Genomic DNA, 26405 nt, shown 5'->3' with positions numbered 1-26405 from the left:
CGCAGCATCACAACAAACATAGGGAGGAACAGAAAGAGCTAAAGCTAATGAGCTGTGCCTGAAACATGGATGCTAAAAAAACAAACCCAACTGGGATTCGGGCTCTAACCAGCCAGATGCTTCAAGTAGAGAAGTTACTTCTAGAGAATTAAATATTTTAGAAGTGTAGCAACTTTTAATTCACAGAGTACTTAAAAAATTGCAAAAGTACTACAATATATTGCTTTGGAAAGACAATCTACCCATCCCTGCCCAAACTGTTAGAATGTTTTGTTACTAGATCAGCAACACTTCGGTTTAGCATGCTGGCCTGCCATTCTAATGGTACTACTAGCAGGGAGCAAGAGACAGAGAATCCCTAGTAGCCTGGATGGATCATGGATATGTCTGTATACAGGTATGTTTGCATACAGGTGAGTTCCTATAATATCTGGTTTTCAAATAATGCATTGTGATCCAGGGGGCTAATTTTAAAAGGACAATCTTATTTTGGAGGGACTTAATCTCTCTTGAAAAGCCATGAGAATAAGAAGAATTGCAAAGACCAACTTTGCAGTAGGTTTTGGGATTACAGTATGGTGGCCCTAAGGAGATCTGGGAACCTTGTGAACTAGGCCATGTTATATGATCTTTCTAAGCTTCATGTTATCATATGTTGAATGGGGTGAAAAATAAGCACAGAGCAGGGTGTAGAAATTGGATGAGATCATCTAAAATTGTCAATGCTGGAAAGAGCATGAAGAGAACACTCAACAAATTCTGGTTATAAGCTCATTTTCCAAATTATGCAAATATGTTTGCCAAACAAGGCATCAAAATGTTTCTTCTCATCTTGAGAAATAGGAATAGTAGGCACTGTAAATTGAACCATTTTTTTAGTCATGAGTCAGAGAAGTGCGTCACAGACTGGCAGGAAGTGATCAATGCTTTTTGTAATGTGAAGTCTGTAAGGAGAACTTGACTGATGTCTATAAACCTGGGCACGGATGTCAGGGGCACTTACATCAGGCTTAGACCTTAGAGTGGAAGGGGTGTCTGCAAGAGCGCAGAGAGGAAAGCATCTTCCATTCCTGCCAAAGAGTGTAGCAGAGCTGTTCTGCACCTTGCCAGCTGAAACCAGGTGCCCTGTGCCCTTTCTCACCTACATAGCAAAACCATTCTCTTTCGTGGATTTCCTTAACTACTGAGAACAGTTCTAATGAGCACTAGTGAGACTGAGCAGCATGCAAAGATAGCATACTCTCCAAGCTTGCAAATATAGGGATTTGACAGGATCTTTTAATTCTACATTATGCTAAGACAGCAGTTTTCAATCTGTGAGTCTCAACCCCTTTTGGGTTGTATATCAGATATTTACATTGCAATTCATAACAGAAAACTTACAGTTATAAAAGTAGTAACTAAACAATTTTATGGTTAGGGTCACCACAGGGTTGCAGCTTAGCAAGGTTGAGAACCACTGTGCTAATGGGGGAAAAACCCCTCAGGTATAGGTTAAGGACTATAATTTCATATTCATATAGGTATGGTAGAAAAGATGCGACTCTGTTCAAAAATACCTCTCCTTTTTTTTTTCTTCATAAGGAGGGTGCCCAGGTTCTGAGACAGTATAGTCTAAATACTATTCCATATGTATAATTTATGTGTCTATGCCTACATTCACACACTTACAACTTAACTTGGATGGTTTACAAAGCTATCATGAAGACAGGAATGTGGCCCCCATATTCAAATATTTGTAATTCATTACGTGTTGGGCCAGTGCACAACTTTTTCTTAATATAAAATGAAGAGACTTCAATTGGACTGAAGAGATTCAATTTGATAGTACAAGACTATAGAGAATGTACTTCTCAACTAAATAGAGGATAGTCACAATATGTAAAATCAGCAGCAAGATAGAAATGGGAAATGCCTGCTGCCATAGGTGTTCAATGCATATTTGTTGATTCTAAAGTGAAATTCATGGTAAAATGTTTTAATAACCTTGTAGAAAAATGTTGATTAAGAAAACATGGCATATTTTTAAAAGTTGGTGTTTGTGTCTAAAATAGAAGACATAGGTGGTCTGTGGAACTACCAAAGACTTTGTATTTATTCTGAGTGTTTACTGGCTTGCAAAGTCTTCTGGATTTAATAGCTTCATGTTGAAAATAAGATTTTTTTTTCATCAAAGCAGGAGAAAGGCTAGCCCACGCATTACAGGAAAAAAAAAAACCACTGGGAATAAATTTTCTGAGCTGAACGCCACTAATTGGTAAGGCTGAATATTTCAGACATTACTTCTAACATAGGATCCATGACTTGTGCCGAAGGACAGCCTTCGTACTCAGCATGATCAGAGACCGTGATCTCGTGGGAAACCCCACAGTCAGAGGGGGAGAAGAACAGTCACTGGGGTCCACCTCGGGCTTCTTTAAGTTCCTGTGTGACACCAACTGTTTTTTGTTTTCAACTTGACCAACGGCTTTGAGGGTGAAGCCCAGGCAGCAGCTACATGCAGAGGGGCGAGTAGGGGAGTGTTTCATCTTCTCACGTACCGTATACATACAGCATGTAGTCTGAATGAGCTTTCCCCACTGTGTTAGAAGCCTCACAACGGTAAGTACCATTATCTGTTTTGTTTAGGTTATTGATGAACAGGTTTGGCCCAGACAGTACGGCGTGTTGAGGCATTTCATCATCGACTCTCACCCAAGTTACCATCACGGGCCTGCAGAGGGAAGGCGAGAAAGACAGGTCACGGGATCATTCCCTGCTCAGGTATCTGGAGCCAGTTTCTCATCAGTGCAGCAAACTGACCACATGCAGGGTGACACAATTAACCAGACCCACTGGAGTGTGAGGGTCACAGAATTAAGATCATGCAACTGTCAAACATATGCTTGAGATATGACTTTAAAACACATAATCTGGTGTTTAGAGACCTTCAAGACTTGCTAAGTGGGAGTCTTTTGATTCCCAGTTCATCTTCAGTAAGTCAGCAGATAAGCCAACATGGCCAACTCACATGCCCTGCTGTGTGGTTTCACACCAATTCGGTCAGGACAGAGCTCACCCATTGTTAATCAGCTCATTAATTAGAGAGGAAGGAAAAAGCAAGGTCTTGGCTAGTGGTGCATGCAATAACCTAATGGTTACTAACGTACCAAATGTTTGCTTGCTCAGAAACCTCTTGTGAGTTTTAAATAGACGAAGACCCCTGAACAGCCCTCCCCATCTCCCTTCATTCCTTTCTCCAGTGAGCCCCTAACATGCTGGCTCTACCGTACAGCTATATCCTCAGCCTTCTTTAATTACCGTTTGCTCTCGAGGTTGCCCTAGCTGGGTTGGAACTTGGTGTGTAGACCAGGCTGCCCTTGAAATGGTAGTGAGTCTCCTGACTCTGCTTCCAGAGCAGCTGGGATTGCAGGTCTGTGCCATTAGTCCTGGTTTACACAGAATTTTGTTTTGATCTGTTTTTGGAAAAACTACCTTTGATTCTCAAAAGATGCAATCACTTCCTCTCCATTTAGCCTTACTCTCCCCACCTAAGATGCCACTTGGATGGCTCTGTTCACCTTGTCTATCTGCCTCTGATCAGTAACTGGTCCTCTGTCTTCTAGGTCCAGAAATGGCTGGACCTTCCCTGTGAGTGCATTTGGTTCTGGATTAATGATGGAAGGACACATCTCAAAGTGGACTCTTTAGGTCCAACACGGGAACTTGCTTATCAGAAATAAGTTTTAGTGACTTGAAATAGCACTCGTATCTTAAGACAGCCATTATGGAAGAGCAAATTTGACAAGATGCTCTGGAGAGGTGAGAGCATGCACACCAAGCCTTTCACTCACTGGACTTGCAGCCGGTGTCTTCAAGGTGCCCCTCCCACGCTCCTAGGAAACCAAGCGCGGATCTAGAAGTGCATCTGAAGACATGTTTTTTTTTTTTTTTTTTTTTTTTTTTTTTTTTTTTTGTGTGTGTGTGTGTGGTTTGTGTGATGCTGGAGCCAGACCCCAGGGACTGGTGAGTGCTAGGCAAGCACTTACCCTCTGGTTATACCCCATCTTTTATTTGAAAGGAATAATTGACATTGGTTTAAACACACAAGCAATTGTCTTTCAGTCCCTATCACTTCCTCTAGGAGCAGTGACATGGGTAGAGAGACCCAGGCATAAATGACAAACGGATGCTCAAGTTAGGCCTGTCAAGTAGCATTCCAGTGTTCAAATGGGATGTGAAGTTGCAATTTTTCTTTAATTACACATGGGTTTGTCATCACAATGCAGTAAATTATTTAAAAGTTAGTGCTGCATATGCCCTCCTGTAGGCAGTAGCAAATGGGGCTGCCTGGCAATCAGACCTCACGTCCTGCTGCTTGACAGCTGAAACAATCAGTGGGGGTAAGCACTGAGAATATTCACAACATATAATGGCAAGTTAAATTACCATTTTTATTGTATGCAATTTCTTGAGAAAATAAATAGGTAATATGCAAGGAGAGGACTGCTACGGAGTAATACAGCCACATACCCTTTCCAATTTGAGAGTAACAAACAAATACTCTCCCTGGCAAAAATGTCCTGAAGGAAACATGTAATTTACTGTCCCTGTGGTACATGCAATCGAACACAGTACCTTCTTCTTTAGGAAAAAAAATACAGAAATACAGGTTAGTAATCCAAGCAGTATAAATGTGCTTGATGTGGCTGAATATAGGTGCTGTAAACAGGGGCCCATGAGAAGTGTTTTCCCTTAGTCCACTGGGGTTGTTTGGGAGGCAAGGGAGGCTGCTAATTAGGGCATAAATCACTTTATAAAAGAAAAGATCTAAATCTTTTTGAAGGACTTAAAAGAGAAAAAGTCTTCTCTGTCAAAGCTGGGATCAAAAAAATCAGCAGCACCGAAAAGAAGCAAAATAGAAGCAGATCCACCTTCCTCTAAAGGTTACCTTTCTAGCTCTGCTTCCTCAGGCAGGGAAGGCTAACTAGCCCATGCCTAGAGGACGGAGAAGGATTAGCCATGGTCAGGCTCCCCTCTAGCTATCAAAGGGAGAACTCTCTCCAAGGATACGGAGGAAAGCTGTGTTAGGATGCTATGAGGTCTTTATATGAGAATGGAGCAGATGATGTTTATCCAGACTGAGAGGGGAAACCGACAACATGCCACAGGGACAGCAGAGGGAGCTCACTGCTGCTTCTCCTATTAGGACTGTTTTGCTTTTTAGTGCCCGTAATCCCAACTTGACCTGTCCTTCCATTTTATGATTCAGTGAACTGGGATGGTTGTTTGTTTCATTTTCCTTTAAAAGAGTTAAAAAAACATTTTGTTTTACTAGAAAGATAAAAACCCTTCTTCCCTCTTCTCTAAGTAAACTGTGAGATATTTGCAGGAGAGCAGCCACAAGGCTTGTTTGCCACGGCAGTGGCGATCCACACCACTCTTCTGATGCATCTGGATTATTGTGCAGAGGTAAACAGAGCATGTCTGTCACACTCCTCAGCAACACAAGAGTCTGTCGGCTGTCCTCTCCTCCTGGGCAGCGACAGTAACATTCTTCTTAAGGGCAGTCCCCGCCAACAAAGCTGCTTCTCGGTCGAGTACAGCACTTGGAAGCATTTTTTTTCTACATCTGGCCCTAAGCCCTGTACCCCAGAGTTTAGAAAACCATCTACCAGCTGTGACAAGAACACCCTTATTAGCAGACATTCTATTGTATTGAGAGTTTACTTATATTTTAAATGATTTTTATTTCTGTGTATCCATGTGTCTCCTTGGGTGGGTGCCTATGGAGGCTAGAAGCGGGCTGGATCCCCTGGAGCTGGAGGGATATGCCTGTTGTAAGCCACCTGATATGGATGCTGGGGACCAAACTTTGATTTCTACACTAGCAGTGAGGGCTCTTAACTGCTGAGCCATCTTTCCAGCCCCAGTATGCTGAAATTTAATGTAAAAGAAAATAGCTGTGAGCAGCCTGTTGACAACAATAAACAGAATTCACCAGAATTCCAGCTTTAGCTGGCACTTTCCTCCCGATCCTGACCATTAAGAGTCATAGGTATTCATTCCCCTCTCACTGAATATTCGTCGTTTTCGGAAAAATCATCCATCCTTTCTACAGCAGGAGACAGATGACAGGCCAATGAGTTGTGAATGCACATCTTCATGTTATGACATTTACTGCTCACGACCCTCTGCCAACCTTGGCCTTCAGAACTTACTGGGGCTTCCCGATGGCTTCACATGTTAACTCAAGCGCATCCCCTTCCCGGGTTAGGCCTTGTAGAGGGTAAGTCATCTGGATATGCACTTGCGGCTTATCTGTGTGACAATGACATAAAGTGTGATGTTTAGCAAACGATAGCATCAGGCAGATCAGACCTGCAGACTGCCACAAACCCCACACGGCCAGTGCGTACTCTCTCCCCATCCATGTGCCTTCAGCAACATCCTGCTAATTAGTTAGTAATCCTGGCATTTGTTCAAATTAAATTGACTAATAACTCTAAGGAGTGAACCTTGAATAGATAAGAGATTCATAAGCCAACTGTGCCACATCAAACAATTCCTGTGAAATACATTTTGTTACACTGAAGTTTATCTCTAAACTCAGTCAAGCTAAGGGAAACTCATTCGCCTTCATGCCGAGGTGAAGCTCCAGATATTTGTGGTGCTCAGAATTGATACATTTTATTGTATATTACATAATACCATGTGACAATGTGTTTTGACACTGCATATTAATAAGTTGGCTCGTCTATGCTCCTGCTATCAAATTGTTTCCTGAATTTCACACACACAGCTTTACGAGGAAAAGACCTGGGAGAGACGGGTGGCCCTAAATGAAACCATCCTGACATAAACACAGAAGAGCAAAGAGACTGAGATTCACCCAGAGCCCACTATCTGAGGAACTATTACCCAAAATGGGATAAGCAAGGGTTTCAGGGATGACAACTTTGGTACCCACAAATGACACAGCTACTTGAAGGCCACAGAGACAACACAATACCATACAGCTCTATAGAATGGAGAGTGGGGCAAAGTTCTGATTCCAAAGGCACTCCATAATTAAAGCTGAGTGTAGTTTTCTAATACAACCGTGCATTCAGCAAAGAGACATATGTTATTTTTATTTCCAACAGTGGCGTAAAGCTGAGATTGCTGGTGAGATGGCATGTGGGTAGCAGAAATGAATGATGAGGGTTCAGGGACCAGGGAGGGAAGCAGAAGTAGTTAGAATCAACACGGATAGATGGACAAAGATATTTATAAATAGAACCTGAGTGGAATCAGATATTTTCCTATGCTTCACATTTAATTCTGTGGCTCTGTAAATGTATATTTTTGAAAATGGACCCAAGAGTAATAAGTGTGAGAGGGCAGGACATCAGCTGGCTGAAAGGTCAAAACAATTACCATAGTTTCACTTTCCCATGCACAATCACATCACCTAAACAACAGCCCCTTGGCCTTTACAAGTAGTGGTGAGCTCATTAGCATGCATCCTATGGAACAGGAGAGAAGACAGAAATACGGCCAGGCTCTGCCAGCCTCACCCCGCACGCAGCTATGGACGCTGCACAGGGGAGTCATCCTCCAGGACAGCTGCTGTCAGATGGATTTTTAGTCTGGATCCCATTACATACCTTTTGCTATGTCATGGAGAACCTAGGACATTAAGGTCCTTTTAAGAGAGCCTCCTTGAGCACCCGCCGGTGTGCACTGCCCACTGGCAATGGGTAGTACTTTCTGAAGAGCAGTGTCACTTGTTAGAGGACACGGAGCTGACAGAAGCTCCAGATGGCCAGTGCAAGTCACACAGTCCCTCCCTTGGACTTACTGGCAAAGCAAAATGGTGAGGATCCTGATAAATGACATTAGAGCAAAGCAGATAGATATGCATAGAATAAATAGGGTGACCTTGACCTAGTACTGGCTCTGGGGTTGAAGAAGGGCTCCTTTAGGATCCTTTCTATCTTAGACTAAACAGAACCTGGAGGTGTACTGCATGTCTATTATTTTTGGTGATACAAGTTCCTGCCTGGCATACAGCTATTTGATGAAAACTGTTTTTTAAAGGGATAAACAAAAGCAAATGGGAGGTTATGACACACAGATAACAAAAGATCTGTCTAAGAGTTCACACTGAGAAACCAAACCACACCCAAGACATCTTGCTTAGGGGACTTCTGACATAAACATAGAGCCTCAGATCTAGGCAGCAGCATAGAATCTGCTTATAGGTTCATCTGTGAGCCACAGGCAAGCTGGGTATTTTCAGGCCCTGCTGATTTCAGCCCGGTTGGTTAAGGAGAACAGAATGGCTGCTGATCTGCACTTGCTACCTGTGCTTGCCAAAGCATGCTTGTTGTTCTGGTCTGCGCTTGCTGGTTTATGCTTAGTGGTCTGTCTTGCTAGTATGTGTGCAAAATTTCTGTTGTTTCTTTCCTTAGTGTAATTTACAAGCAAACAGGAAATGTGTATTTTGAGGGCAGTGTGCTCATGTATTCCCATGTTCAACTTTCATTAATAATAAAGTGTAGCGAAGGCTACCCTGCCTCTTTGCTATTACTGACTTTGTCTTACACTTTCCTTTTTTTTTTAAACACATGTTCCCAATGAGCTGTTTATCAGTGTCAATCACACACTTAAATCAGAAAGAGTACGTGAAGGACTTACAATGCCTGAAATTTGTATTTATGTCATGAAAACTACACCCTGAACATTGATCACCAATTTTCACAATTTATGGCCCAAGTACCTGGAGAAGAGTCAACTACGTTAGGTGCGGACACAGCTGCCATAGTTACCCTAATGGCTAGCAGAAAAAGCACACATCAATATTGCTTGTATTGTACACTAAAGGGTCCCTTTTCATTGACCAACAGTATTATCTGACCATGGGCAGCTGAACTCTCTTCATATCCTATAAACCAAACAGAAGGACTGAGCACCAAGATCTGCCTCTGAGGTGATAGGAAACTTAAAGGGAACTTTTATTCTTTCTAAGTCCTAACTGAGGAACTAAAGACACTTCAACATGTGGAGTGAGAACATGGGGATTCCGGTGATGTCTCAAGAAATTAGGGGCACTAAATTGTCCCCCAAAAGACCCTGGCTATGACAGAGACATGTCAAAATATCAAACTATCCAGATGGCTGATTGAAGAGCCAGAACTTATCATTTATATTTTAATTGCACCCATAAATCAAATGTTATAACTCACCAAATCTTTTCTGAAACAGAACCAGACTCCCAGATTTATCTTTAATAATGAGGTAAAGCCTTGCACATTTTCTGGGCATCATTTTACGCCTCAGTTGGTGTTGTTAGGCACAAGACTAAAAGCCAGATGACACTTGCTACTCGTGCAATAACTGTCCAGCAACATATTGCTCTGAATGGCTTAATGTCATTATAAAATGGAACTGCTATATAAAAATAAGAAAAATAGTTAGGCCTGCGCACTTAAGCAGCATTACACTCAGAGAGATGGCATCAGCAACAGCCAATCAATTAGGTGGAAAGATCGGAGGTTTTCTTAATATTCTGTAATTTTCTTAAGTCCACTAAAATACACTTAGCAAGGCCACTAGAGTTGACAAAATTTGTTCATTAATCAAAGTTGCACAGAGGGTTAAATACCAGGAGGCCATAGGGCATACTATAGTACCAACCAATTAAAAAAAATAATTTTAGGAAGACATTCTGATTTGATGAGACATTCCTTAAATGTACTTTTCTCTCTCTATAAAGGGGAAAACATAAAAGAACACTCTTAAAGAGGTCTGAATGGCTTGCTGGCAGATTACAATTGATTTCATGCCAGCCTGACCTTGCACTACGTTCTGTGATCTTCTTAGAAGATGAAACTCAAGATTCTGTAACCTGGATGTCAATTTCCTATGCAAATGAAAATGCAGTCTCCCCTGTGAAGCCCAACACTAGCACATCAGGTCTGTGATCCCCTCCACCCCTACTAGGATGCCATTTTTCCCTCGGAGCAGACAGCAGAAGAGCTGAGGCCAGGGGGAATGTCCTGCTATCTTGGCAGGAGATCTACTATCCCAGGGGCAACTGCTACTTCCTCTCTTTTTCTGAGAAGTTCTAAATCAGGGCATGTTAACATCAAATGTTCTTTGACATGGCTACTACAACCAGGCCCAAGGGCTTTGCAGGAAATTCTCTACCTGTAACTACAAGGGCTTGAGTGCAAATCTTGAAGTTCCTTGCTTCATTTTCAAACACTGTTCAGAAACACAATGGTGTGGGATTTGATGCCTTTGGATCAGGGCTCACCGTTTCAAGTTCTCCCAGTGAGAACCTGGCAGTAGCCATACTGCTGCTACCAATGTGGCTAGGAGAGGGTCTGGGTCAGGCCCTGTGTACTCATGCTTGGAGGAGGCAGTGACTGAAGAGTTTGTCAATCATGCAGGATTACTGCAGTTTGGGATAGAACACAATACCAAGATTAACCTGAGATTTGGTTTGTATTAGAGGCTGTTTGAGCTCAAAGCAAAAATCAGCCCCTACATATGGCTGTCAAAACTGCTGGGGGAAGACAGCTTTGTAATGAGAAGAGGGGAATGGAGGGTACACAAGGAGATTGCACCTGGCTAGGGAACAGGTCCACAGAGCTCCCAGAGAAGGGAAAAAGGACACTTGGAAACCACTTGCTTTTCTATTGTCCCAAGACATTTGTGACTAATTTTCAGGGTTGGTTGTTTGCTCTCACGGTGAAGGGACCTCCTAAAAGTGTGGTATGAATTGTCAAACTTAAAATTATTATACTCCCTACCTGCAATCCCAGCAGTTGGGAGGCTGAGGCAGGAGGATTTCCATGAGTTGAAGGAGAGCCTGGGTTACACAGAGTGAGTTCTAGGAAAATCTGGATTATTGAGTGAGACATTTGCCTCAAAAGAAAAGACAGGAGAGATTTAAACAATTAATTACACTTCTTGAGGAGAGATGAGCTATCATAGATTAAGAGGAGGACGGAATAATAACTGTGCTAGGGACAGGGTGGGACCCAAGAGCACCAGTAACACTGGACAATGTCACTTCCTCCTGTAGGTTTTTTTGGGGGGAGAGGGGGGATGTTAAAATTACAGCTCGCTCAACAGAATCAAGTTTTATTCCATGCCCTTGAAGAACATAGCTCTGTAGACAATGGGGTCCATACTCAGAGTGCTTGTTTCCCCATAGCTTTGAAGCAAGTATTACCAAAGAGTGCTACTCTGTGGGAAGAGAGGGGGTTTGTTTTGCTTGGCTTTTAATGTAGAACACATGGGTGTTTTGCCTATATGTATGTCTGTACACCATGTATGCGCCTGGTGCCCTAGAAAGGGTGTTGGATCTCCTGGAACCGGAGTTAGCAATGGCTGTGAGCTGCCAGGTGGGTGTTGGGAACCAAACTCAGGTCATGTGGAAGAGAGGTCAGTGCTTTTAATCCCCGCCCATCTGTACTGCCCTCTACAGGAGACATTTGACAATGCATCTGTAGAAGAGGGAACAAAGCAGGGGGAAAATTAGAAAGGTTGGGAGGCTTTAGGTCATGGCTTCTGCTCCTAGCTCTACGACAGACTAAAATAACAGTAATACTAAGAATAATAAATCAGACAGGAGTCCACCTTAGGCCTCAAAATAAGACAAATTTGTGGGTTTGTTTATATGCTTGTTTTGAAGGTCAAGTCAACTCCCCAACTTGAGGATTAGCTTAGGTATTCCTGTTGATGAAACCACATTTCACTGCACTGTTACCTGACATTTCTGGCATCTTTGGGGACACCATAAGGGGTTTAGTTTGACAATTATTTTTAAATTTTAGAGGCAAATGTCACAATCATTTAACCTTCCACAGAATCAGAATTTGACCCTGCGTTAAAAACCTTTAAGCAAAGAGTATATATGCGGAGAGCTTTGCTACACAGGTACTGGACGGCCACTCCAGACTCCAGCCATCTTTATCAGCATGGCTCAGTGACAGCAGCACTGGAATGGCTTTGGGGGTGGAACTACAGAAGGCAAAGGCCTTTCCAGTAGGGATGGTTCCTGTCTTTCCCAACCCTCAGCTTGCCCTTTTGTCTTGAATACTGTCCCAAGCTTCCTGCCTGCCTTGGTCCTAAGGACTGTACCACTCACATTCCACAGGAAACTCCAGGAACTTGGAGCTGTCCCTGATCTGTCTGCTAGGTCACAAATTGTCCTCCTCATAAGGAATAATCATTGAAAAAAACCTCTCTGGAACCCAGCTCGTTGATACGAACATTGGATCCTGAGGGACACAGCCTAGAGACCAGAGTAACAGGTCCAACAGAAACACAGCTGCTTTGACTCTAAGACTACAACCTGGGAGCAGAATTAACCCGGGCTGCTGTGGGAAGTTTTATCCTCTAGTCCAAACAGGAAAGATTTCCCAATTTCCAGGTTTTTCATCCTCCATCATCACAGGGCGCTATCAATATCACAGAACATTCATTTTGTCACAGATAAAGAATGAATTTTGTTCATCCCTTCAAATCCCAATTTTCCTCCAGTTGAGGGAATGGGGGGAAAATACAAAAACCAAACACCACCCACCCTTCTCTAGACCTTGGATGAATGGGAATATGGATTTATAAAATACCTGCATACACCCAGTCAATAAAACTCATTTTGAGAATGATGCCCACATACACGATTAACTGTCAGGTGAGAATCTGGGCAGGGAGGGGCTCCAGCACCAGCTTCTAGAGGTTTTGTTTCATTCTCTTTCTAGATTCAGCTCTTAATTTGCTTCTCTTTTCACAAATGGACATATGCACAAAACCTGAACAAAATGAGGACATCTTGCAAAATATTTGAAAGAACAAGACTGCGGTGTGTGTGCATGTGTGTGTGTGTGTGTGTGTGTGTGTGTGGGGTAACGAAAGCCACGCAACAGTCATTCCAGCTCACGCTCGTGTGCGTCCAGAGCAAGGCTTTCTTCCCTCCAGCACAGTACTCTGCGTTCCATACTGAGGGTCACGGTTTCCTTTTGAATTCCCAGCTTAGGTTGCGATGTGTTGCCACTTGATGCTATTTAGACAGCTTTCTGTTAGCACGGACACCGTGAATTGGCCTCGTTTAAACAGGCTGTTACTCCACAAGAGTGCATTCCCTCGGATCTGACGCTCTACTAACCACGCTACAACGGCATCACACTCCGTTCTAATCAACCATGGTGTAAATCTGGGCAACACACCTATCTGGAGTTTGCAAGATGTCAGAGGGTGGGAGAGGATGGATGGAGCACAGACAGACTTTAGGGTCATATAGCTCAGCAGATTTAAAAGGCACAACTGTTCTCTGCACAACATCTAAGACAGCAGAGCTCTGAATTCGACCATGCTAACATAATTATTTTCTGTTTTAAACATTTAGCTGCATGTTGCTGTCCCCTTGCTGGGTCTCAGAATGAAAGCTAGCAAACTAAGAGCCCTACTGTATGTTCTTCATTCCCAGCAATGTTCCTATGAGAAAACCTTATTAATGAGCTTGCAAACGAGCACCCAACAGGGAAATGTCACAAACAAGAGCGGCTAATGCCCCAGAAAATCAAATAACTGAACACTTGGCTGATTGTGGTGCCTTTCATATTTATAATAAAAAAGAGGAGGGGGGACTTTAACTCACTGATTCTGGAGGGGTCAACACCTTGCTGAACAAAACAACTCATTTATTTATGTTCAGAAATCTCCAGATGATAAATTACATTGATGTTAATCACTTCAATGCATACTACACAATTAATATCTGTACTCACCAAAATTTAAGGGTTATTAAAAGTATACATACACATCTGGCTGATTTTTCACATAATTGGGCACAACAATTTCTCCTGGTATCACAAATAGAGGTACTAACAAACAAACACTACAAAATACTGGTTCAATTAATTAGGACTTGAATCCACTAGACAAAAGCAATGCCAAGCTGTAGCTCAAACCTTGTTCACTCTGTTGCATGGAGACACTCCATCTTTAGGGGAGAAGTACTCCACTTTTTTTCTTCTTATTGCCCCTTCCTCTGTCATGCTTCAAGTCAGATACTCAATGCCATGGAGTGGAGTTTGTCATTTCATTTTCCTGTGACCGTCACTTGTAAAACACAAAGTAACTCATATGGAAGTCTACCGCCAGTCCCATAGTTCTGCTCATGTCCCTGTTGATATTTATTTATCTTAGATAGAGCAGAGGGGTCAACCCATAAACCTTTATTGTCCAAAACTGGCCAAAATGAAAGCAACTGAAGATCCTTACCACTGTGCAGATCTACTTGCCCCCCCCCCCCCCCCGCGCCAGGTCTTAGCTACTCAGAGGAGAAAGTGAGGGCTGTAAAGGGATCAGTATTTCCTGGTAACTAACTGTTGATCCTGATGAGAGTTTGAAGAAACCGTAGTTTACAAAGGACAGGGCATTAAAAAGAACTATGGTGCACTTGAAAATTTTACATGAAAACACATAATGAATAAAATATGATTTTTACAGCTAAAAATACACAAATCATAGTTAGATTAAAGCAATAAAGAGGAAAATAGGTCTTATCAGTGGTTGAAGAAATTACCCAAAACTCTAATGGGTAAAGGAACTCCTTATATTACAAGCAAAACGTGGTAACTGAGTTTATTTTCTTCCCAGGTCTATTGTTATCAAAGGACTTTTTAGGAGTTAGTGAGGACATCAAGGTGCTAACTTCAGGGGTTTGAGTCAATTTAAAAATAGGGGGGAGAAGTGTACTGCTATTCCATGTGGGTGTCCACAAGAGTTCAGTGTCTACATAGATTGCTTTTGGAGCAACTGTTCTAAGAATCCTGTCCCTTTCCTCCAGGTCACCAAGATGTCTGCCTGCCTGAGAGAAAGGACTGTGCTATGAAGGAATAGAGCTGAGCTACCCACACTGATCAACAGCTAAGACTTAGGGTCTAATGCACTTGAGCCTAAGACTTGGGAACAGGAGTCCTTTGCTACAGAATAGCTACTAGTGTTTAAGCAGACTCAGGATGGTTGGGAATGATGCAGAGAATCCCAACTGTGTTTGAAGACACTGGAGACTTCCTGGCTGACTTCATGAGGGTCAGCACAGCTGTGGGAATGGAAAGATGCTCATAGACTGAAGAGTCAGGGCACTTGGTTAAGTTCGGAGAGTCTTACTTGAGATTACAAACCAGACCTGTAATGCCCTTTCAGAATTACATAAAGCTCTGCAATTCTTAACCTTCCTTTTTACAAGAAGTTTCTTCATCTACACACACACACACACACACACACACACACACACACACACACACATATATATATAAAAGCATCAAGAACACATTGATTATGTAAAAGCATCAAGAACACATTGATTATGTAACTTAAGCTGAGGGAAGAGGAGAGGCAACTACAAAAGGCTGCCGTGGTAAAGGTCTGAGCTGATCAGCAGCTGCAGACTCATTTTTGGGAGGTGTTACAGCCACTCTCCTGAAGGGAGGAGCCCACAGTACTTTATTAGATTGGAGCCAAATGGATTCAGATACAGAGCCGTATTCATTTTCTTGGAAGGACAATTCCCTCTTGATTCTACAGAAAATGAAAACAAGGCTAGGAATCATGATCACATTTTCCAGGGGTAGGAGGTGTATGGCTTGAAATAGCCTGCAGTTGGCAGTGAGCATGATTCTGTAGGTGGGAGGGGCTACCCTCTATTTAAAAGATACTCCAGAAAACTACTTAAAGGGTTTAGGGGTGGAAACTGGGTGGATATCCACTCAGGACTCACGAAGGAGCTAATGTATTATTAAAGCTAATGGGCCCCTACAAGGAACGTTAATGGATATTAAGTTTGCTTAAATGAATTACATATTAACAAAGTCACAAGAAATCTAGTATCTGCCAATTTAGATAATATCTGATCATTTCTGTTTTCCCATTATAGGGACATTACACCACAATAGTTTTAGTGATATGAAAATTATAAGCATGATGCTCATAATGAAGCCATATAATGAAGTAGAGGAAATGAATTAACAAGAAAAACCTGCATTCTCTAATGTAAATTGAGCCATGCTCGCAGGGCAAGACGAGGTTGGATAAGATGGTCTCTTATGAGTTTATAACTTCCCCTACATCTTATACTACTTGGACATTTTTTTTGTTTGTTTTTTTGCTTTTTGTTTTTTGAGACAGGCTTTCTCAATAGCTATGGAGCCTGTCCTGGAACTTGCTCGGTAGACCAGGCTGGCCTTGAACTCACAGAGTTTTGCCTACTTCTGCCTCCAAAGTGCTGGGATTAAAGATGTGTACCACCACCACTTGGCTACTTGGACAATTTACACAGAAAATAAGGAATGTATCAACTAAAAAATAGCTTCCAAAGGCAAATTCAAACCCCACGAACCTGTGAATATGATCTAATTTTGAAAAATAACCTCTGCACATGCAGTCTTAAATATCTCAAGATGAGACCACTCTGGATTAATTGGGTGGGCCCTAAATTCAGTGACAGTGTGTCCTTGTATGATACACAATGACAAGAACACCCCCTGAGTGATAGCCATGGAGCCCTAAGCCCTTGCGGGGAACTCCCAGCGCACTTGTCCTGGAAGAAGCATGAAGAACCTCAATAAGGCCGTTGATGGGAAGGTGGTCAAACTGAGACCTTGATTTTGATTCATTGGCACCTAGAATTGTGTGTGAATTCCTGTGGTTTTAGGCCCAGTCTGTGGTGCTGTCATTTGTTTCAATGGCCCTAGGACACTAGACAAGAATTCCTAGAGCTGCTAATGTATTTCTTCCATCAGATCTCTAATCCACTACACATGTTCCACTGTATCCTGGGACTTTCCGGGCCAGACTACAGAAATCTTGACGAAAAGGGAGAGAAAATGGCAACTTGGTCACAATCTTGGCTGGAGCATGGCTCTGAACAGAAAGAAGACACACACCGCCCACCCCAAGCAGAAGGGTATGGAGGAGAAGACATCTTTGGTTGACAGGAAATGGTTAGGGACAGTCTCACTCACTACACTGTAGCATTATGGATAAAGCCATCACATGGTGCCAAGCCCAAAGAGTTCACCTTTCAACTCTTTGTTCTAACTAAGGCTAAGTAGAAGATAATTTATAATTAAGAACAGAATGTTGGTATGAAATGGGGATAAAAATAAATATCCAGCGTATCTGATGGACTAGAAGGGGAAGGAGGATCATCTGACTTAGTTGGCTTAGGAGTGATGGCAGTCAACACTGAAAGAGGCTGATTTTAAGTCACACGCTAAAGCAGATTGACACTATTTTACCTCCATGGTCTAGATGGCTGTAATCTGTATCTCCACAATCTCATTGGCACTTGATAATACAATGGCATTTCAGCAAAATGATCCTTAGATTATTTTTCTCCCAAGACAACAGAGGGACATCCATCTATACTTATGAGATGGATATATACTTCCAATGAATGACTCCTGAGAAGCTTTTAAGCACTGGCCTCAAAAAGATGCTTGGCTACTCACACTGGACTTCCAGATACCGCTGGGTCTGCAGGTTTCCAGTGACCGCAGGGTGCTCCACCTGACAGATCACTGGGACACCATCATCCTCCTTGTGCACTGTCAGCATCAGCTGACTGGTCACAGTGTACATGTCCGACCACTCTTCCACCTCCGATTTGCCTGGAGGAGACAAAATATATCAAGATCTTCTTCCTTCTCCCCAACCCCAGGAGTGTTATTTTACCTAAGATGATGGTACTGTTGTATTGCTGGTCACGGTAACCTGTGGCTAGGGACCCCAAAAAATGATATTTTCCTTAGTTTCTTTCTTTTCAGCCATGTATAACAGTACTTTAGATAGATTCCAAATGTAAATAATACACATTACTTTTATTCAAACATATCATGTATATTTCTATCTTTGAACCTCCTGCCAAGTCAGTTCCAAGTTCAACCACTTTGACATCTGGCTGTCTGGGAGGAGGAAGGACAAAGGCTTTGCACTGCTACAATCATCTGAACTTCAAATATCTACAAGGCTGTTATGCCTCTAAAAAATCCCAGGGCATCATCCAAATCCCCTAAGCAATTCAATCAGCAGCAGAGATATAAACAACCCCCTTTGCCCATCCCATCATCAACAATTAAGAGAGAAAGTAAGTAAATGGATTTACATAATTGAAATTGTAATTGAAATGTTTAAATTCGGAGACTTCTGGAAGACCACAAAAAATGCAGTGGCAGTGGACTAGAGCAAAGTAAGATATACGGCTTTGGGCCAGATGGGAGACACATCCAAGAACACCCAGAAAAGGAGGGAGGAGGCTTCCGGAGGGAATGAATAGGCCTAGGCAGTCCCTTCCTGAACCCAGCACTCCCGGGAGCAAGGCACACCATTAACTTTCTTTGAATGTTTTGTACTTATCGGTCCACATTTAATGGCTCAATTCACTTAGACAGAGGGGAAGAGGGGAAATGAGAACCTCTTTCCTTCTAAAACCATACTTAGGAAATAGGAGATTTAAACAGAACAAGCTTTCGGAAACTTGCAGCTCTCTACAGAATTCTCTGTTTCTGGATATAGCGTTCCATATCACCGTCCTAAAAGGGCTATTTTCTTCCTCACACCATTTATTTATTTAATGAGCACACATATAGCACTTATTCTGTCTCAGGCACTTCCTTAATGCTTTGTAAATATTCATTCATCTCATCTTCATAATAATACTCTATTATTATTGTTCCCATTTCCACAGGAAACTGTGGCACACAGCTAGTATTTCTGTTAAGTAGAGGTGAACTCCAGAGTCCTTTGCCCAAGACTACTTTTAGGGCAAGCTAAGAAAGAGAGAGAGCCAAATACTGACGGGGTATGAGAGACAGGATAAGCAACAGAAAATGGTCAAACAGGAGCAGGGCTTTAGGAGCTGCCTGCAGGGTCACCCCAAATCAGAGTCTTTGCAAAAAGAATGGGCTGGCAAATCAGGTGATAGAATCACAGGTTTGCCAGCAAGGTAGGCCTTGCAAATTCATAATGAACTTAAGCTCTTGGTCTGCAATGCCACCAATCTCCCGGCAAGCACACACCAACAGCTGAGGCTATGGTGCATGGCAGAATGACTCGGGATTTTAAAAAACGCAGGCCATGGAAATGTGGGGCTCTGAGCCATTAAGTCAGCCCAAAGCAGAAGATAAATGCAGCGACATCTGAGGTACAGAGAGGAACAGCCTCGGACTGCGGGATAGCCCTAGCACAAGCTCCTCCTGATCTGAAGAGTTCGAGTTTATATGTTTGGTTCAGCACCAGCTCTCAAACCACAGAGGGAGGCGATGGATGAAAACAATGAAAGTCATTTTCTTCTGGCCTCAGATGCTTTTGCTAATTGATTAGAAACCATATCTGAATAAACAATTTTGTTGCAGGGGCCTTTGTCTATAATTTTCACAAACGTCTGCTTGCTAGAGTCGAGTGCCAGCTAACTACTTCATGCCTGGGCAGTCTGCATCGTACCTTTGAGCTCCTTGTTCCCTTTGAACCATCTGATGGTGGTGGCTGGCTTGCTGGCCATGGCGGTGCAGTTGACTTCAATCTCCTCCCCTTCAACTGCAGTGTCTTTCTGGATATCGATCATCAAGTTACGTGGAGGGACTACAAATCAAACATACATGCTTTATAAGCACAGGATCCACTCATGGATAGGTTCACCTACTCACTGGGAATCGGCATTGCTGTCACCACAAAGAGGCAGACACCTAACATTGCTGATGGGATCACATCCCAACGGCAAAATAAACATCCAGAGGAGGGGAAGGAATGAGATAGACAATGTCATGTGAAGTGGATCATGCATAATCTGTTAATTCAGAATGTTTTTCTAAATGAATCCTATTTAGTATCCCAGTGGCCAGTCTCCAATTCCTGAATCATCACTGATCCAAAATTAGCAATCCAGGTATTAGTCATGGGTAAGGAAATAGATATAAAATCAAGGAGTGCACATTATTGAAATTAATGTCCTTACCTGGAAGCCCCTGAAAGCAATAATTCTCCTAGAACTCAACCCTTGGATTTCAATCTTCATAGGAAAGACTTCAAAGTCTACTAACAAAGATAAAAAGCTTGGGGTTCCTTAGAAAAATCACTCACCACAAACACACACAGAAAAAGTATGCCTCAGAACCAGCACCACCGAACCAGAGAGATCTGTATAAGATGTACTCCTGTCCTCCAGTGGGGGGAGTGTCATTAAAAGAAAGGTTTGGCAATATAGGGAGTGCCAGGCATTTACCATATTCCGAATTCTAATGCTCAGATTTTGGAAACAAAGGTGAACGAGATCCCTAAATGCTTGAAAGACACTCAGATATCAGAATTAAAACCACTTTTCTATAAGCATATTAAATATCTCTGTAATAAAATAGTCAAAACAAAAGCCCTGAGGGCTGACATACTGAATAACACATCAAAAGTGTGTGCATGACAGTAGTGACGATGATGACGGGAGTTATCTTTTTTTCTACAATGAAATGGAGTTGACAGTGCAACTTCATATAATGTGCAGTCCTACCTCAAGACTGAGTCTCCTGAAATAAAAATCAGTAAGAATATAGAATCCAGAAGAACAAATCTAAGAATAGGAGCCCTGACCACCATGAATAAGCAAAGACAGGGTTGAGACTTATGATTAATAAGTTTCTCAACTCAGAAGAGAAACAAGAAATTAAATATGTATAAACATGCCATCCTGATCATCAAGTTGAATAATACATCTCTGATACCGCTTCAATAAATTATGGGATTAAACCATGTTATTTGGAATTTCCAACTGTTCCAGTCCAAAGTGAAAATTCTGTCCACAGGAAGACTTTCATACTGAATTAGAGCAATTGAAAACTCGTATAGAGAATGATGAAAGAGAAAAAACAAAATGATTTGTTGCATATGCTTCTCAGCAAGATGGTGCACTCAGCAAGTGTGGAGTCAGGGAGGGGTAACTGCTGGAGCAAAGGTGCTCTCTGTTCCCCATGTACGAGGAAAACAACACGTTTGCTCACTCGAGTGGATTGCTAATGTTGGTATGGCCCAAAGGAGTACTTACTCATGGCAAAAAAAAAAAAAAATTAAAAAAACTAAGCAGAAGGAGACAGTTTAGCATCCAGTTTAAGGGTGTACATTTGATGGAATTTTTAGAGAGATAGAAAGGCAGTGACAAAGAAACAGGATGCTTTGGCTGGCTGTGTCGTCTTCATAGTGTATTTGTGCAAATGATAGTTGGGTGGGTTACAGGTTGTCATTTGTATGTCTAGATAGTGCACAGGGAATACACAGAAAGTACATACATAGAATAAGCAAATACTACACTGCACTCTGGGTGCAGGATGGTGGGAACACTGAAGGGGAAATGCCACTGTTGAACCAAATGTCTATGGAAATAACTGTCTAAACCTAAAGAAACCAAGATCTTGGTAAATGACAGCACCAGAGAAATAGAAGGAAACGACTAAGGAGTGAAAGGCTATAGGCAGGTTCTTACAAACAAATTGAGGCAGAGAAGAGAAAAGGCAGTCTCTTGAGATCTGGGTGGAAATGAAAACAGTAAAGAAAATAGATCTTGAAGTTGATACACTGGATACTTCCTGATGAGAACTGTAATTATTAATATCATTGTCAGAGTATGACACTAAGGACACAATAGAGGGCAAATGGCTAAAACAACTGACCATGCTGGAATCCCCTCTGAATGCAGTGTTTCCTCCCACTTCATGACTCTGGGAGAGACACCTTGATGGGCACTCAGAATCAAGGACTTTCCTTAATGGGAACAGATCCAGAGGTTGCTGAGGCTCCACACGGATGACTAAGTCTCAGTGGAGCATGGTGTCCGTGCAGTCTGCCAGTCATGCTCTGTGTTCTGGACACCTCGCCTTTGTTCTCTCATGTTTTACAGTGGATCTCAAGAAACACAAAGACTCCTCACCCCAGGCCTCTTATAACCTCCACCAACTGCTCATTTCTTTCCGTGTTACTTTTCTTTGTGTTGGCCAAACACCCAAGCAAAACAAAGACAAGCAGGACTGCTTCTTTCAATGCACAGTTACAAAGGCTTCAGTTCTTGGTCACTGGAATCTGTGTTCCTGAGCCCACAGCTGATGGAGCTGTGCGGAGGATGTCATGGCAGACAGGAAGCAAGTAGAATGGACCTAGAACAGGCCACGGCAAGAAGATGTCACTCCAAGGACATGCTTCCCAAGGCATGTTTCTTTCAGTGAGTCCCTATCTCCCATGACTTACCATTCTCACAAATGCTATCATGTTACAAATCAATCCAAGAATGAATTCATTGATTAAGTCAGAGACCTCAAGATCTGATCACTTCCTCAAAGCATGCCAGTTGTTGAAAAAAAACAAAACAAAACAAAACAGAATACACGACACCATAACAGACAATTTACATTCAAATGTAACAGTCTCCACTGGCATCTCTTGGTGGAAAGCCTTTACTGCTTCCATTTGGTCCTAAAGATGGCGTCTGCTCCTCCCACATCAACGACAGTGTCTGCTAATTCAAAGCAAGGAAATAAAAAGAAGACGGGTGTACACAAGACAGGAAAATCCATGAACAGCACCTTTCGACTTTGGGGGTTGAGAGCTTGACAGTCGGTAAGGTTTGTATCTGACTTTTCCCCCACTGGTCTTAGCTGTGTTCCTTTGACCTCTGTTGTCACAGATACACTATGTCCCTAAGACCCTCAGAGTAATCTCAGTCTATTCTGATTCCCAGGATCACCTTTCTGTACAGTTGGCATCTTCCTTCCCTTAAGCCAAGTGAAAAGTGTAGGAAACTCCAAAAGCTGAAACATATACCCCCATGAAAAACAATAAACTTAACATATTGTTGAGGTCATCATTTTGAGAAATAGCTTAATGATTTTTCCCAAGCTCATAAACAGTTTTCTCAAGGTTGGGATCAGTATCGCTCCTCTTTACTGAGAGCAGAAGAAGAAAGAGGCAAGTGGGCTGGGAGCCGTCTGGTTACAAGTATAAGGTTTGATAATGAGTTACATTTTTGATGCTGTAAAGATAGTTCTCTTGGACTCTTCCCTGTATACAGAAACCCGTATTCAGTCTGAATTAGAAACATTCACAGGGGTTGACATTTCTTGGACTCTGAAAGAGCAATGAAGAATTGGACAATACAAGTGAGGAAAAATTTGCCTTTCTAAGAACAGAAGCTTGGAGAAGAAAAAATTCTTTTGGCCTATTAATCCTATCCTGTTTTTTTTTCCTCCTTTAACTTCACCCTGATTTCATAATGTCTATCCTAATATAAAAGAGGTTAGTAAAGTATAAAATCCATTTCTAGAAAAATGAATTAAAACTGTTGCTAGCCAGAGAACACACTTATACACGATCCACTAAACAGACAAAGCTCGTAAGAGCTGCCTGCAGCCATTAATGGAAACAACCACAGACCTGTCTGGCAAGGAGCATGCAGAAGAAAACCTGAATGAAAAATCACACACAGGGAAGCACTAGAAAACAGCCTGGAATGTCAAGGTTCTTCTTAGCTAACCTCAAACCTATAAGGGTACTAATTATAAACATTACGCCTACAACATTAAAAAAAATCAGCAATATCAAGATGAGTCACATTAACTACCACAAAAGAGGAGTCTTAAAGCTGATCAGTATGTGAGATCTCATTCTAAGACCCTTTAAAATAATTAGGTTCTCCCGTTCCTGGAGTCTTAAGAGTGAGCACTAATCTTAGGAGGACAAGACTGTAATAATATTAGCTACTATTATCAGTAACTGCATTCATCGCAGCACAGCGTCTTCTCTCTCTTGTTCATCTCCTCTTACGAACAGAATATTAAGAGTACCACATTGTGTGCTTGGATAAGGACATGAACTCATCACAAGTGGAAAGACTGAATGGCCCACATGGCACCTGAATACACAGAAACTATCGCAGGAGTTTTCGGGTTCTGCACAGATGAAATCTAAACATAATGTAACTACAGAACAGCATGGAAGTCATTCACAAACACTCATCTCTGTATCTTATAATTATGCTAAAGGTTTTGCTGAATGCATTAAATAACTAATAGTCATATGCACTAAAATGAGCATCTTCAACCTATCGAGGAGTTTGACAGCTGTGTAAGTACATGTGGAATCCTTTTTAGAGCGCCATGGATAGCAATGGGGATGCTAATATATCATTCTCCATTCATTATAATATCTAAAACTCTAAACCTTAGGAGGAAGGTTTGAATGTATATCAGTGGAAATTGTCAGATTTTGGAATATGAAAGACTCTCACACTGATGACAACAATTTTACTCTGTCAAGGAATCCTAGAGTAACTTCAATGGAAAGAATATTAAATGAATGCATAATATCTGCAAAAAGAACATTGACTAGTATTACTTTCAAGTACACTTAAGTTAATGCCTCTATAAAATACAAGCAGGAACCTATTACTTCTAGAATAATGAGACCTCCAAATGGACTGCAGACATGATGCCTCCCAGAAGTCTATATGTTGGCAGTTGATCCAAGCAAAGGATACATGCACAGCTGAACTAGCCTAGGACAGTGACTTAGAATAAATGCCTTAGACATCAATAACTGAAGCAGTGCTTTGCAATGGTCCAAAAGATGTGCTCCTGAAAACAAAATGTGAAGCTCCAGAATGTCCTGAAACACAGCACTGAAAATGACCTGTGCTACCAGGCACAGCGCTTGTCAGGCAGATTAGTAATGTCTGTTTTTAGTCCCTAGGGTTTTAATGCTGTGTGTGTGCTCACATGCATATATGCACACACATGTATCCACGTGCACGTGTTCCTGTCTTTGTGTACAACACATGTATGTGGAGACTAGCCCTCAGACATTGTTCCTCAGGCGCCATCTACCTTGCTTTTTCAGACAAGTCTCTCAGTGGTTTGGGATTCTAAAAGTAGATTAGACTGGCTGGCCAGTCCCAGGGATCCATCTGCTTGCTTCTCTAATGGGTGAGCTACAAGTGCATGATATCATGTCTATATTCAAGGGACTGAACTGGGTCCTTTCACCGACTGAGCTATCTTCCCACGTCCTCGGATTATTAATTCTTATTGTGTGCTTTGTAACCTTGGCAGAATGGCTTATCTCTGTTAATATGGTTTTTTTTTTTCTGTGAAATTAAAATATCAAAACCTAAAGGTCTGTGTAGTAAAAAACATTCAGAAAATACAAAATGTCCTGGGTATAATCTGTTTATTTGCCATCACTCCTATGGAGATGCTGCAAGTGATGGAGGCTCAGATGTAGACGGTCAAGTCACACATGTATTCACATGTTTGTATTCACACATGAGTAGACAAGCAGAAATGGGAAACTTCAAATGCTTCCTAGAGAATCTGCTTTATCTGCACCATACCAAAACACTCACTCCAGCAGAAGCTTTCCATGCAGACCCTGCACAGATCAAATCTGGAAGTGACAGACACACACGTGCATGCTATAGGTCCTTGCACATAGTTCACACTAGAAACTGTGTGGCCAGACATTAAGCCTGACTTTATAAAAGCATAATCAGTTATGTCAAAAATATACGCAGGCACTGGGCACATAGTCGGCTTAATGAATTAAAAATATTTTCCCTTTTACAGCTGTGTTTAAATAAAGCAATGAGGAAGCAGTTCAATATGTACGTTCATAAATACATATATGTGCACACACCCAGTGAAAATGTCCTTCATATTTATCTTTCCTCTTTAATCTTCATATCATTACACCAAAAAGCTGCAGCCTGCTGCCTCAAATAGACTTTGATTCATCATCTTCCTGAAGGTGTAAATCAGAGATCCTGCCTCACTCTACAGTATTATGTCCTTGAAAATTCAGTTCCAAAACCCTGGATCAGCTCCTGTAAAGCACCAGAGTATGTGCCTGTATAAACTGCAATGAACTCAGACCCTTGAGCAGAGAGATACCTGCTGACTGTAACACAATATAACACCATCACCCTGGCCACTGGGATCTCAGTGAAAATCACAAGCACAGGAGGTGACCTCACAGCCTGCCAATAGCTCTCTGCTGTCTCCAGGTAAGCCACTCTCAACTGCCTATGTCTGATGGCTGCACCTGGTAGCAAGGAGTGTGTTCATGGGAAGGTTTTCCGTTCTATAGCATGAGCTGGGCTATCAGTAACAAATAGGGCAATATACAAATAAAGCCAAATAGGAAGGGATCAAGCACATTTGAATAAGGATGTCAGTCAGAAGAAAAATCATCATAAGATATCTGAGCTTCGCCATGGGTACACTCCATAGCTACAGCCATGGGACCCCATCGTCCCCTCACTTGCACAGGAGGGAAAACTTGGGACAATTAGAAGTAACGCCATTTCATGCAGTGAGTGACTCATTTAAGGGCTTTAA

General features: G+C 42.0%; 1 protein-coding gene across 6 annotated transcripts in view; it reads right to left on the bottom strand.

The window, feature by feature from the left end:
* Positions 1 to 26405, bottom strand: part of Cadm1 (cell adhesion molecule 1) — a 326714-nt gene that overhangs the window by 36400 nt on the left and 263909 nt on the right. For all 6 annotated transcript variants that reach the window (XM_048416807.3, XM_048416809.3, XM_048416808.3 and 3 more), the window contains exons 4-7: positions 19486 to 19623; positions 17496 to 17654; positions 6201 to 6300; positions 2541 to 2713 (exon numbers count right to left, since the gene is read on the bottom strand). In XM_048416807.3, the coding sequence (XP_048272764.3) occupies positions 2541 to 2713; positions 6201 to 6300; positions 17496 to 17654; positions 19486 to 19623 (570 nt within the window). The remainder of the gene's footprint in view (positions 1 to 2540; positions 2714 to 6200; positions 6301 to 17495; positions 17655 to 19485; positions 19624 to 26405) is intronic.

This window comes from Myodes glareolus, chromosome 4 (genome assembly GCF_982192425.1).
Source record: "Myodes glareolus chromosome 4, mMyoGla1.1, whole genome shotgun sequence".
Classification (NCBI taxonomy): Eukaryota; Metazoa; Chordata; class Mammalia; order Rodentia; family Cricetidae; genus Myodes; species Myodes glareolus.
The sequence above is the reverse complement of the archived record's forward strand: the minus strand, read 5'-3'. Positions and strand labels throughout refer to the sequence as shown.